Genomic DNA, 15,543 nt, shown 5'->3' on the forward strand with positions numbered 1-15,543 from the left:
GGATGGGAAAAAACAAGAGAGCCTGGTGGTCTTCCCCGTTCACATGGGGGTGCCCGGGGTAACCAGAGCTTCGGCACCATCTAGCAAAAGACCGGTCCTGTGCACACATACAATTATATAATCACTGATCGATACAGGTAAGTACAATGCATCAAAGAAAACATTCATGTATGATTTGAAAATTCCGTTTAATAAGCATAACCAGCCGACACGTGTTTCATCGTGGGAAGTGTGAACCACGAATCTTCAGGGCTGGAAAAAATACAAAATGATTCATGCTAAGACAAGTGCCATAAGCAAGGCGATACTACAAAATAATGCTCATTCCAAACGTAGTATGTAAAACACTAACATACGGAATTTATGCCGCCAGGCCGTTCGGACGCTTCGCTTCTTTTGTAAGTAATTAGTTAGTTGATAATCTCATTCGTTGTACAATAGACGAGAGAGATGTCATTTTTACATTTCCTATCTACTTTGAGTATACGCAATGGGTGACATTTAACTTCACCTAATGTGTTTTCCGTTGTGGTTTGCATTACAGATAATGGATGTCATTGACTTGTCTTAACGAACACGTTGCCAGACTACTACTAGCGGGAATCTCTCCCTTAAGATACTTTTTATGCATATCGGATTTTTACGCGACTGGCGGTACGAAGTTATTTCTGATCGTGGCTGTTTTATCTTGAAGGTACGATTTGTTTTCTTGTTATTTTGGCATTAATCGTTTGCTTGCACTTACTCCTCTACGCTTCCATATGCTGTCTACATTAGGTATATTATTATTTTTTATTCACACAGAGACAGTACTAATCTGTGCAGTCCGACTGACCCTGTATTGACCCTACCGGGTTGGAATTATCACCGGTAGTGGGGTAAGACATCCCTTTTTACTGTGTTTTACACGCCTCGCTTTCCATTGTCTTGGTATTCTAAGACCTCTTGTTTATTCGTTGTTTGTATTGTTTTACTTTACAGCATCTACTGCTATTTTGGCATTAGCTTCAGGTATGGTTCTTGTGTGGACATTTGTTTGGTACTCTTTTACCGTTGGGGGATTTAGCTTTTGATTCGCTCCACATATTCGGGTGCATTGGTGATATCTTGTTGCTTTTTCCTTTCTTCCTTTCTCTTTTTTGACTTTACACCGATTGGTGGTGTAGGCACTATTGACACATTTATCTTATTATTACTTCAGCACCTTCTTGGAGTTGTGGTGTTTCTTCCTGTATATCTTCGCACTGTTTTTACATACTACGTTTGGAATGAGCATTATTTTGTAGTATCGCCTTGCTTATGGCACTTGTCTTAGCATGAATCATTTTGTATTTTTTCCAGCCCTGAAGATTCGTGGTTCACACTTCCCACGATGAAACACGTGTCGGCTGGTTATACTTATTAAACGGAATTTTCAAATCATACATGAATGTTTTCTTTGATGCATTGTACTTACCTGTATCGATCAGTGATTATATAATTGTATGTGTGCACAGGACCGGTCTTTTGCTCAGCTTGAGGTCAAAATTTTTTTGGCCTTTACAATTTGAGGGGTTTAGGGGTCTCCCCTCCCTGTTTTGCACCATACAGATATTGTAACTCAATATACCTACGTTTATCTGCAGAGCGCCACTACTTCCTAATATTTGAATACCCTGTTCTAAGAATTCGGCACCATCTAGGCCCGAGCTCGACAATACAGTCTTTGAAAATGAGAGGAGAAAGTCAATATTCATACCTTGATTCACTTATAGGATGTTTAACCTGCCGGCGTGAAACATCCCCACAAAATAATTATAAAATGTATAGAACATAATGCTTACAATACAGTTCATGCAGGTAATAGAAGCAGTCAGCCCAGCATTTATCACCTCATTTGGAATCAAAGTTTGGTGAATTCGATCTGGATTCGTCGTAATATTTTTCCAATTGGTGGCTGCCGGAGAGTGTCTTTTTGAGAAAATCCTGTGCCTGTTGGGGAGTGGTGAACATGCGTTGTTTGCCCTGCTGTGTGATGCTCAATCTCGCTGAATACATCACGTATTGAATATTAGCCTGTTGTAGTTTGCTTTTTACAGGTAGAACATTTTTATGATTTTTCTCAACCATCAGCGTGAAGTCCAGAAATATGGAGATGGAGTATCAGTCATAATGGAGATCCCTTTTTTCTTGCGACAAGCGAAGCACAGTATCCCTGTCTTTATAATTCAGGAGGCGCGGGATGATGGGCCTGTGGGGGGATCCCGGTGGTGTCCTCAGGCAAGAGATAGATGAGCGCACTCCACTATTAACACCTTGGAGAAGGAGGATTCATCGCATAGGGTTACCAGCAGCTGTTCTACATACTCCTCCATCTTACCAGTGTTTGCTGTCTCTGGCACCCCTAGAATACGGATATTATTATGGCAGGAGCACGCCTCTAGGTCTTCGTTCTTTGCCGCAGAGGCTTTCAGTAGTCGCTCCATGGTTTGCATCTGCTCCCCGCCAAAGGTTGTGATGCCCTCCGGTGCAAAATTCTTTGCTCGGTTTAGCTGATCCATCCGTCATGTTTCTCTAGCCTTTGAGTGATGTAATCCATTCGTACGTTCAGCGCATCCATTTTGAAATCGATGGAGCTGAGGCTTTGTTTCATTGTTATTAGCAGAGAGCGGACATCTGAGTCCTCTAGTTGGGAGCCCTCTGCCGCCAATGAGGCTGCATCTCCTTCCGGGCTCTAGGCTCTTGCGTGGTTCAAAGGGTAGTTTTGCCTGTTTTCCCTCTGTTCTCCCCATATTGGTGTTGCCAGTTAGATGTATTCACACAGGACATACTTTTTGATAACACAGCGCTATTTTGTACTGCTGTGCGCTGTTCTCTGGCTGCTCAATAAAAGTGCAGGCTGCTTAGGGCCGTGCACCGGCAATCCCTTACAAAGTCACCTTTGGATTCTGTGTTCAATTATCGCCACTCTACAGATTGGTGGGCCCTTGAAGTTATCTTTATTCTGTCCACTGCCCCTGGAGATGCATGAGGGTTTGTGGCCCGTGTGCCACACTCTGCTTAATTATAAGTCTGGACGGTGAACTCCGCTCCGCTTGTGGAGTTTGTGCAGTTTTCCGCACTCTGCGTTATATGGAGCTCCCAAAAAACTCTGCTTCGTGTTGAGGAGTGGAGTTTTTTCCCTCGCTCGCATTTGTCAACGTCAAGTTGGCGAGCGCGAGCGAGGAAAATCCACCTCCCGGTGAAATTTGTCCTGTTTCATGATAGTCCACACCAAGTTGGCAAACGCGAGCGTGGAAAATCAACCTCCTGGCAAGATTTCTCAACGCGGGCAGTCAGACTTCTCATTGCAAGTGGTTGTGTATGCTCGAGACCGCTCATGTTGAGAAACCTGCTGCTCGCGTTGAGAAAGCTGCTGCTAGGGTAAAAATCTACTTGAGTGACAGAAAAGAAGCTGCACTCGCTTGCCCTGTGCATGATGCCGTTCCCAATGATTGCACAGTGCGGACAAGCACCTGGAACTGACAATCACCGCAAACTGCATTTATCTAAAGAAACTCTGCCGCTCGCAGAACTCCGCATTGTGCAGCAGAGTTTTTTGTGCACTTCGCAGAGTTCTGCGTAGCGGAACTCTGCGAACTTCACCCAGGGTTACTTAATTATCATCCTCATTGCTGGGTTACTCTCATGCCAGCCTCAGGTGCTCAATAGGCTGCATGGGCATGGACCACAACCAGCAACGGGCCCCCTGAGCACCCACGGACCAGTCAGAGGACTCTTGCCGACCTATATAGCGACCGGAGCACGTCCCTCAGCACGGGAGGCAGCCCCCGTACTCCTCACCTACGGTCCGCTGTCAGGGCAACAGGGGGAAGGTCCTCGCTCTGTCGCAGCCAGCGAGAGATGCCAGCTGAGCCCCAGATGCCACGGCACTCACCGGCCCTGATCCTCCACACAGCAGGCCCTCAGCAACAGTGATGGCTCCAGTCGAGCTTGTTTCATGCCTCCCGCCTCACGATCCTTCAGCGTAGGTATATTTTCCTTTTAGTGACGGCAGCAATTGGCAGCAACCGGGAGTTTCACCACTCACAGCCACAAACCAGTAGAGGGCAGTCGCTGGCTTCGCTGTAGCTCTCTCCAGGCCCAGCTCCGATCTTAGTTTTTGCATACTGCCGCCATTTTTCCTCCGCCGCGTGACTCGAATCCAGTCATACCATCGTTGTGCCTATCGATCCCAGCAGCAATTATTTTCTCCTTCGCATGGTTAGTGCAGAGTATCCCATTACCAGAGCCATGCTTTCTGCTTGTCTCAGCGGCCTTGTGTGGCAGGATTATGGTGGATTGCTTTCCCGGGCAGCAGGAGCCTCACAAAGCGCGGCCATCTTGCAAGCCGGCTCTGTAGCGCCCTGCCCACTTATAATATTTTATATGTTTTTATACATTGCCTACCTTGTATTAGCACAAGGCTCTTGAATTCTATTGTAATCTTACCTCCTGAGTAGCGCAAGGCAGTTCAGTTCCGATTCTGTTTAGAGAGTTGAATTTTTAAACGGGTTCAGTTTCTGCTTCTTTCCTGTACTGGCCGCCACGTCCTCTGCTCCTAGGGGCTTTTTATGAAAATAAGTTATAGAAAGTTTCCTCTGTTTCACCTGGTCTTCTACAATTTGGCGATGAGGAAAACTGGTCCCCAGCCGTTGAAATTTACTCACTGCCGAGGACTACTTAATCGCTCCGCATTCTCTTATGGCTCCATGTCATCACTGTAAGCTCTGAGCTTGTGTATATCACGCATTTCACTTTTCTGCTACACTACACTTTTGTCAACCTTTGTTCAAGCATCCACACAACCCTGCTGCAATTTCTGTTCTGACTAGCTCCTCACCTTGATTCGTCCTGCTGCCTCCCTGCGGCAGTGCTTGCATGCCTTCTACTGCCATGAGCATATTATTTTCCTCATTCCTTCACAGGTTTTCTCCTTTTTCATTGTTGAAAGGGAGGATTCCACAGTCAAGATTTATCCCTTCATGGATTAAGTAAAAGTTACCCATTATCAATATTAAGGATATGTATAATAAGGCCCGTGAAAATGTATGTTCCAAACAAGTTCTTCAAGCCTCTAAGGATGAGTGTTCCAAAACTAGCAGCCTTAGACTGTGTCAGAGTGATTTTTAAAATCAAATTGCCTTTTCAGGTTAAGAGAGGAGAATCCGAGTTTTGGAAAGTTTTCAGAATTGTCAGGACGTACAAATCTTCAGCCAAACTCAATATTACATCTTGGTGTAGTTTAAACAGATTAGCAAAGGTTTCGAAGGAGGGTCATGATCAATTGTGTATACAGGATACAGATGTGGATTTTCTTCATGGTAATCCTGAGCCTATCTCACAATTCTCTTATTTTTCAGCTAGCTGTGCAAAGTCTGTGTTAGAAATGGGGGTCTCTAGATGGCAGAGGTAGGTACCTTTGTTCAAGTAGGGACCCTTCTTCCTAGTCAGGGTAAGGAGGATATACTCCTAAAATAACCCCTGCTCACCCCCTTGGTAGCTTGGCATGAGCAGATAGGCTTATCTGAGAGGCAGTGTGTAAAGCATTTGTGCACACATACAGTAATACAGTGAAAATATTACAAATGGACACCAGACAAGTTAAGAAAAATAAGTAATCTTTATCTATACCAAAACAACAAAAATCCACAATCCAGAACTAAAAATATGATTCTTAAAAGGTAGAAACAGTTCTGTTCTAAGAACATTTTGGATGCAACACTTTTACACAAAGTACCTTGGATGTGTCGAAAAATACAAGCAAAAAGGGTCGCAGGGATGGTGATGCGCCTGTTCCTTATACTCAGGGAAGGTGATGCATTGGTTCCTTGCTCTGGGGGGAGGTGATGCGTCGGTTCCTTACTGCTGCGCAGGGGAGGTGATGCGTTGGTTCCTTACAGGAGAGGAGGATATGCGTCGGTTTCTTACGGCATGGGGAGGTGATGCGTCGGTTTCTTACTGCGTCCCCCAACAATGCAACAGACTTGATGCTTCGATGCAATGCGTGACAATCCAGTATGATGCAATGTGTGATGCCCCGGGATGCGCTGCGATGATTTCAGCCACGTCCCTTCAACGCATCGGTTCTTCCTCAACAGGGCCCGCGTCCGAATCGGTGCGGTGATCTCGGAGATCGGAGCACAGGATGCATCCCACGGCAGACACTTCAGCCGTAAGCAGGCGCTGCGTTGATTCTTCTGTGGCGGCGATGCGTCGGAAATTTCTTCTTGCACATCTGCGATGCATCAGAAACAGGCGATGCATTGATTTTCACAGTTTTTGCAGTTTCCAATCCCAAAACAACCTGCAGAGGTCTAGAACACTGGCAGGCACCTCTCAGCAGGTCAGAACTCCCAGCAAATTAGTTCAGGGGGGCTGGGGGTGAAGTCTTTGTGTCCCTGAGACTTCACAACAGGAGGGAAGCTCTATTTCAAGCCCTTGGAGATCTTCCTCAAGCAGGGGACACAACACACAGGCAAGTCCTTCTTCTTTACTTGGCAGAAAGTATCCACTGCAGGCCAACTCCAGACAGCAAACAGCAAAGGGGCAGTACTCCTCCGTGGTTTCTCCGGCTCTTCTCCTTGACAAAGGTTCCTCTTGATTGACAGAAGTGGTCTAAATATCTGGGGTCTGGGCCCCTCTTTTTATGATATAAAATCCTTTGTTCTCTGTGGCAGAGAAGCTCTTTACCCAGGCAAAACCAGTTCTGTCCTCGCTGGTGCAGCTTCCTGTCAGGAGGTAAAGACAACAGTGTCCTTGGCAGACCTAGCCCATTCATGTGTGAAAGAAATCTCCTCCCCTACTCTGAATGCAGCCTATTCAGCCCAGCCCTGGCTCACCCTGGAAAGGCAGAAAACACCTAAACCCTGCCAAGTGGCTATTTGAACAGAAAGCACATCCCCAGCCCCTGTCACTTCAAAGCCGGACAATCAATGCACAACCTAGCAGAGGCACACTGGATGGTTAGGCAAGAAAATACCTACTTTTTAAAATTGGTATTTTCAAACCCAGAATGTAAAAATCACCCTAAAAAAAGATACATCTTAGCATTCTGAGTTCAGGCATATCGAACTTTATTTTCCTATCTTGTTCCCATGGGCAGTAATGCTCATAATATGGTATGAGCAAACTCTCCATTCTATCCTATGGGACAGATAGCCTTACAATAGTGAAAAATTTAATTGGCAGTATTTCACTATCAGAACATGTCACATACATCAGGACATGCCCTACCTTTCACATACATTGCATCCTGCCCACAGGGGTACCTTGGGCCTACCTTAGGGGTGATTCACATGTAAGAAAAGGAAAGGTTAGGGCCTGGCAAGTGGGTGCACTTGCAGGGTCGACATGGCTGTACTAGACTGCACACAGGCTCCGCAATGGCAGGACTGAGACCTTGTTGCAAGGCTGCTTGTGCAGGTGGCACAATCTGTGCTGCAAGCCTACTAGCAGCATTTGATTTACAGGCTCTGGGCACACACAGTGCACTGTAGTAGGGACTGACTAGTAAATCAAATATGCCTATCATGAAATCACCAATCCATAACAACAATTTAAGAAGGGGGCACTTGCACTTTGGCACTGAACAGCAGTGGCAAATTGCCCAAAGCATCTAAACCAGCAAAACGATATTCATCACACAGTAAAAATACCGGAGGCAAAGGCAAATAATACAGATGAAACGATGAAACCCACGCCAATGATGCCAGGTCTAACAGTCTGATTAAAGGATGGATGGACATCCTTCTAAAAAAAGTTGTTGCTGCTGAAACACAGTTTGTCTCTGAGTCTAATGAGGCTTATGCTGATGAGTTGGATCTCGATGATCGGATGAGTCAGGTGAGAAGAATGCCAGTTGAAACACTCCTGAATCCATAATTGAGCCCTGTAGGAGGATATTGACTCTAATGTAAAATGGCCTAGAAGAAATAAATGTATTTTTAAACAGTTTGATGATTTTATTTAGATTTAATTTACTTTTGATGTTATCTTTTTGTGGCTTGTTTTAATGTCTTCCTGCTGTTGTTACTGTTATTATTATTATTATAGTTTATTAAGGGGAGGAAGTGTGTAGTATTCTCTTATTCTATTTTATAACATTTTATAAGTAGCCTATCTTGTATTAGCGTGAAGCTGTTGTATTCCATTCTACTCATACCTCATGAGTAGTGTGAGGCCTGTTTATTCTGTTTCTGTTTAGAGTGTTAATTTTTTAATATGAGTCAGTTTCTGCTTCTTACCTGTACTGCCTGCAACCTCCTTTGCTCCTGGGGACCTTTTATGAAAAATAAAGTTGACAGCAGTTTCCTCTGTTTCACCATGCCTTCTTCAACTACCCTTCCATGAACCTAAAAATACCTTACCCCTTATGGCTATCCGTCCCTGAAGTCTACAATCCATTACTACCCCTTAACACTACCCCTCCCTGAATTCGACCTACCTCGTACTACTGATTTACACTACACATCCCTGAACCCTAAAAACCTGAAGCATCCCATAATAATACCCTTTACTAAACCAAAATACCCTTATTACCCCTTAATGCTACCCCTCCATGAATACTAAAATCCCCTAAGCACCCTTTAACCCTAACAATCCCTCAATTCTATTATCCCCTTACTACCCCTTATCACTATACTTCCCTAATTCCTAAAAAAAAACCTTACTATTCCCTGCCTATTACCTCCTCGATGAGGAGATCGTAAGAGGAGAAGGCAACCAGTCCTGAAGTGGCTCGTTGGGCCTTTTTGACGACCTTCTGTAACCTCCTCCTGACCACAACCACCTGCAAGAGTTACAGAAGAATGAGCAGATCTGTGGGCCCTTCTACAGGCTTATGGGCCTTTCGTGTGGTGTGGGGCTTCAAGCAAGCTTTCTCCTTTTGCTAGCAATTTCAAAAGTTCTTCCTGCCCCTGGAGAGGAGGGCAAGGAAGAGTCCCAACCCCATTCACGCTGAACATGGGGATCAAACCTTCCAAAGGCAACCATATGCTATTCTGATCGCACAGACTCCCTGTCACAAGATCTAGATTGTACCCAAGCATGACTGAAGGTGGCCCAGCATCAATAACTGTCACCAAGTCTGATGGCTGACATTCCGGAAGTGCTCTACCAGTGACAAATAGGCGGCCTTCAACTGAAATAGAAACACAAAATATAGGCATGCACCTTCTTACAAAGACTGGACCTTACATACCCATCAACACCAGTGATACTAATCTCAGCCAGGCCTCACTGTGGCCAGCTTAGGTCACTCTTGAACAAAGAATTAGAAGCCCAAACCAATGGGGCCAGTTGGCAAACAGCAATCAGCAAGGAATGGCATCTATAAGCAAGAAGGCGCACAACACTAAGGGCCTCATTATAATGGCAGTTGGATCGCCTACGATAGCCAGTTGGTGGCGGTCCCATCACCATCCATAGAAGCGGTTCGACTACCAGATTATGATCCGGCAGTCGAAGGCATTGGTTGTAGGGTCAGACGGCTACTTTTCTGACAAGGTCAAGGAGCCTGTGGGGGCAATGGTCAGACAGTAATCCGAGCAAAGGGGTAGTGCCATCTCAGGCACCACCTTAGGAATCACAATGTCCGTTTCCCTCTGCCTGTATATGGCAGTCAGACCCCCATGTACAGGCAAATGTAAAGGAACTATAGGGGCCCCTAGCACGGCCCAGTCTCAGTTAGGCACACTGTGCATGCCTATTTCCATTGTGGCTTGTGCTGCAGCCCTTTTTAGGCCCGCTCGACAAACCACAATAGCAAACGGCATGTTTACGACCGCCTGCAGGGCGGCCGGATTGTAATTTGATGGGTGGAAACACTGACTACATGTTGGCCTGTATCCATCCCGCCATGATGGAGGTTGGACACTCGTCCGACCACCATCGTAATAAGGCCATAAGAGACTATTAACCAGTTCTTGTTCCCCAGACACCAACACAGTTGTAAATGAAAATTCACTGGCATCTTGACAGATCGGCATGTCGATGGACCAGCACCACTTCCTGAAGCCACTCTCAATGCCATGCAAAATTTGGAACATCTATTTTCAGTAAGAAAAAGCGATCTAACAGGACTAAAAGATGATCTAGGGAAAGAAATGTGCAAAATGAAGAATGACATCAAGGACCTGAGGCAGAGGGTCTTTAACTTGTCGGAGCACAGAGACACTGGAGATGAAGGAGCAGGACTTCATCAAACAAGATATCTTCATTCTGAATGAACAAAACATTGCTCTTCAAGGTAAATTGTAAGATCTGGAATGCAGATGCTGAAGGAACAAAATACCTATTGGGGGTTTGGGACAAGGGGTCTTAAAGCATAAAAGAAAACATACTTGAGAAATTCATTAGGAACCTGCAGTATTATCAATCCTCACATGCTGAGAAACACTGAACTAGATAGAACATACAGAGTTCTACCCCCCTTGTCGTTTGAACAATGTACAATGTTCTCCCTCTATCACTTGCATGAAATAATCCCAACTCAAAAAGAGAATAATAGAGACAGCCACAATAAGAAACAAAATTATGCATTAGGGAACTAAAATACACATTTTTCAGGATCTTTCACATTTGCCTTTACAGAAACAAAGAGACTAAAAACCAATGACAGACATAATAAGAGCCCAGGCTATCTCCACCTGTTGGACACATCTTTTCAGCCTAATGTTCCAATGGCAAGGCAAAGCGGCGCACACCTGCTCTTTAACTAAAGCAAAAGATTTAGTGGGGATCAAACTCTCACTAGACGGAGAGACTAACAATCTGTGAGCACAACCCAGGCCTCTCCCAAAAAACCAAAGAGAAAGCAAGAAAAAACTCCCAAGGGATCCTGAAGATGCAGCAGGAGAATAGCAAGTCCTTACGGCAAAGCTCTGACAACAGGGGGATTACACTGGCGCTTCAGACAGGACACGCCACTAAAGAGAAGCATCTGCAGAACACAGAAGAAGAATCATAAGAAAATGGCTCCCCCATCATATTCCTTAAGTAACTGTATGGTGTGCTGTGGGGTGAGGTGGAAGGTCATCCTCAAAGGATTTGTTTGAATAGATAGCTGGACAATCTTATAGTAGTAAGATTGTTCACATTTCTGGCATGTTACTTACAGAGTCAATGTATTCATGTTGTGTTAAATTTTTTCACGGTTGGTAGAGGGGTTCTCCTACAACACACATCCACACCACATGCAGTATCCCAAACTGCCCTTAACAACAAAACATGTTAAATTATCCCAGTCTCTCAATCAAAACCAACACACACTGTACCACCAGAAGTGATGAAGGTTGTTAGCTCAAATTTCAAAGTCCTTAACTCACTGTCAAAACACCAAGCTACCCTCTACCTTTCAAAGGAAATGGGAGAAGAAATCATACAAAAAACAGACTCCTCTACCAGGACTGGCACAGACTCCAATCCCAGTGGTTCCCTAGACAAATCTTTGCAATTGGACAGGTCAAGAAAGAGGAAGTGGCTCTCTTCCTCTTTAGACACTGTTCTGTGGAAATAAAACAGCTTCACATTGACGCAAATGGAGGTGGCTTCACCAATGTCTTTAAACAAGTAACCACACAATAAGACTCTTAAAGGTCTATGCTCGTAACACTGGCTAATAAAAATATTATCTTGGATGCCCCACAACAAAGAAAAGAGAAATGTGGAGGTTGAGTTTGACACCCGTAGGTTTGCGAATACTACTTTCTACTAAGTAAGTAGTAGTTTTGTAGTACTAATTTACATACTACAAAATGCAGTTTGTGAATCAGGTCCTTTTTGTAGAGACTTCTGGACTGATATTTCCATTACTTAATCGGGACCTATGTATGTCACTGATATCAATATATTTATCCAACAAGAAACCCTGTTTTCTATGGACTGTTAATATAAAAGATTGAATCCATTGGGGGTAGCATTTTATAACATTGCTAAAAAAGAATTCTTACATCCAATTTCAATGAAGCATAAATTTGAAATCATAGTTTGCTATTATATAAAGCACCTGCATGGGAGTGATGACAGTGTACAAGTGCCTGATAGAAGCCTACACATACTTAAATGTTATTCCTGTTGAAATACATTTGCATAAAGAGTCTGTGGGCACAAACATTGCTTAAGTGACAGAAAAAAAGGATTTGTAAAACATCTTGTATTAAAAATACAGTATATCACACAAGGAAAACGTAGTCATGAGTTAATAGTCCAGCCTGTTTGCTGCATTAACCCTTTGCCTGTATTCCTTCATTAGTGCAGAAATATTTGACATATTTTTCAAATATTTATATCTGGAATGTTGAAAAAGTAATTTGAATGTACTTACTGCAAAGCTTGTTTTCGCAATTGTTTGGACATTTGCCACATGGGGCACCTTGTTCGTACGGTTTAGTGATAACCTTACCAACGTTTCCCCTGCAACAGTGTGAAAAGAAATATAAATGTACTATTCAGTTTTACGTAGTTTTGTATTGTGCTGCACAGAAATATAAGTATAATTAGAGAATACTGTTAGCAAAGGAGAAAGAGAGCAGTTTTTCCACCAGGCAAGCAGTGCACTGAGCAATACATCATAGGATGCCAAATATTCCAATGTAAGAACACGGGAACAAAGAAATAGTAAATTATTCAACAATATTATTTTAGTGAAGTAGTAAATCTTCCACAATATATATCAATAGCATAATTCAAACATGATATACAAAGAAGCTGTTGCTACACTTTGGGACCATTGTAAGTGGGTATCACGACAGCCGTGGGAGTTGTGAATTCAGAAATTCTTGTGCATATATTGTAGAGGTCTCGTCCTTGTGCTTCACGCCAGCCACATGCAGACCATTTCATACACACTTTGGGCCCACTTCACAGGGCTTTTTCAGTGTGTATGTGTGACGGTCTAAAAATGCAGCTGTCACTTCTAAATGTCCAAAAGCATGTCACACTTACTAAAGAAAACAGTTTCTTGAAGCAACCATGTTCTAAAAAAAAAGGGGGAGATTCACATAAGCGATTGTGAGTATAAGGAGTAGTAATACAGGAGTATTCTTGTACACACTGTTACATGCCTTTGTGAGTTGGCTCCAAACCCCCCATGTAAATATAAGGAAAAAGAGGTAAAAGGCTGTTCTATTTGTATAAATTGCTTGAGTATCCCAGGAATATTCCCATTTTAATCTAATTGTAGAAGTTTTGAGAACATAAAAAGTACTATGTAGGTTCTACTTTATATACTTCTAACTACTATTGTGAATAGACTCCTATGTGTCTGAATCTGATGTCCAGGACCAATGCCTCATTAAAACTGCTCCACAGAATTGTCTAATACCCTATTACGTGGGGGTGCCAGGAGTAGGGTATTTGTAGGGAGCTTTTCTTCTGAGCATACACTGCTTGAGATGTATTCAATGAACTCATAAAGTCAAAAGGAGGTGAACAGAACTCTGGAGGATACATTTACATGATCTAGAGCTGGCGTTGGCTACTGGTTCCTGAGGTTCCCCAGAAAATGTGAATTCTGTTTAAGAAAGTCCCCAAAAATGAGAGTTCCCTCATTAGGTTTTGGAAACAGTGAGCACTATTCACCCAATAAGCTGTAAATATGTGCCTATGTACAGGTCCAGATTACCAACATATTATATTCACAAACATTCCTAGTAGCACACCTGGAAAACTGGAATGTTGAGGTTTCCAGGCGCATTACCGGAAATGTCAAGTACAATATTCCCAGGGGTCCTATTCCCGCTGTGGTAAATTCTATATAGGATTCAATTACTCAAGGGTGAATGGAGTCCGCTATGCATACACCCGTTTCCCCCTTCTTTTTGATCTCTGATAACAATATTTCCTCAATGAAAAAGCTCTTCCGTTACATCTTCCTCAAATCTGGGGGTCATCAGTTTCCTTTCCATTCTGGAAAAGGAGGTACTCAAGCCCTTGACTGTAGTAATTATTTGACCATTTCAATTATGGAAAACAGTCAAATAGAAATTTCAAAATGCCCACAAATGGATGAAGTTGAAGGAGTTCCCAAACTTACAAAGCTAACCATGACCTGTAACACCAACTTCCTTGCGTGTTATTTACTACTGCGGATTTCTTTGCACTTGCACAGAGAAATCTGGAGTAGTAAATCTATACACCTGCAGGAATCTCTTTGTGTGTTTATGGTTGGTGTAAATGTAGGCATTTTTATCCATAAGCCCTCATTTACTGTCAAAATTTCCTTCGCAAATTACCCCAATATAATGTTGAAATATTTTATCCAGAGCTGACCACTGTATGCCCTTCAGGATAAAAATCAGCCTGCCTTTATTTCATGCAAAAACATAAGGCCTGATTCACTAAGGTAAACTTACATTGCATCTGTCCTAGCTATTTTTGTACTGAAGCTCCACAATTTTATATATACTGCTTGTTAAATACCTTTGTGAATAGTAAACAACTGTAGAGCTACACAAAATTGTAAGTTTACCATTGTGAATAAATCCAAGAATTTTTCCATGGCAACTGGTAAGCTCCTTGGCCATGTGTCGAATATGTAAGAAAAGGATGACCGGTGCCACTCCCTTGATAGCCGTTTTGATACCTTATGCCTCTCCTTCATGGAGCCACGCTAATAGTAACACAATTTAAGAAACAATATGGTTTCTTCAGAGAGAACAATATTTTTTCATAAAATGTAACAGACGAGTATGATCCTCATTTATTGGCCAGCTGAAATTTAAAACAGGTATTCTACTTTACATTGAATAGGTGAAAATAAAAATCCACAGCAAGAGATCCTTCCTACTAAATCTAAGGCTTGCATATTCAAGGGCAATGTTGCTAAATTTATACCCCTCATAAATAAAGAATGTGGAAAAGGAAGAAAGGTGAGGAGGTAATGTTCAAATTATTTACTGGCAATCTAATTATTCAACCATTGTATTTCTCATTTATGATTATTATTATTCAAAGAGCAAAGATTCCCATAACAAGACTAAGTAAAAGGGCATAAGGCAATGTTCTAGTAAATGTTTATTCTTAAAGATTTAACAATAGTCAGATAATGTTATATAAGTCAGGGACAGAGTGTGAAAGGCTAGAAAGGTCCCAGGAAACTGAATCGAGACAGGCCCTGCAGAATCAATCATCCACATTTTTGGAAGGATAGCAGTAGGTGTATTCAGCATTAACTAGCTGGGGACTTGTCAGCATTCCTCCCAGCATAGGCAAGAATGGCAGCTATGATATTATATTGAACAATAGCGTCATTATTTGATGCAGGTATGAGAGTGTGAACCATCTTTGAAACGTGAAATAGACTTTTGTTTTGCTGCTGACTGTAGCTTTGTGAGCCAAACATATGATGATGAGATTGATATAAACCAAAACAGTCAAAATGTTGGGATATTTTCTGCTGTTCACATTGTTCATAAACAAGAAAGATACTATTCTGTTTGTTTTAAAATAGTTATGACTCATTCTGTGTACACTAGGATAGTATTTTCATTTTGAAATAACATTTTAATATGTTTCCATTTTTTT

The 15,543-nt window shown here is 42.7% G+C and overlaps 1 protein-coding gene across 1 annotated transcript in view; it reads right to left on the reverse strand.

Moving 5' to 3' along the window:
- LOC146822012 (cysteine-rich secretory protein 2-like) overlaps positions 1 to 15,543 on the reverse strand; it is a 390,191-nt gene that overhangs the window by 29,556 nt on the left and 345,092 nt on the right. The window contains exon 6 of the mRNA XM_085609952.1: positions 12,344 to 12,432. Within this exon, the coding sequence (XP_085466078.1) occupies positions 12,344 to 12,432 (89 nt within the window). The remainder of the gene's footprint in view (positions 1 to 12,343; positions 12,433 to 15,543) is intronic.

Source organism: Triturus cristatus, chromosome 6 (genome assembly GCF_964204655.1).
Source record: "Triturus cristatus chromosome 6, aTriCri1.1, whole genome shotgun sequence".
NCBI lineage: Eukaryota > Metazoa > Chordata > Amphibia > Caudata > Salamandridae > Triturus > Triturus cristatus.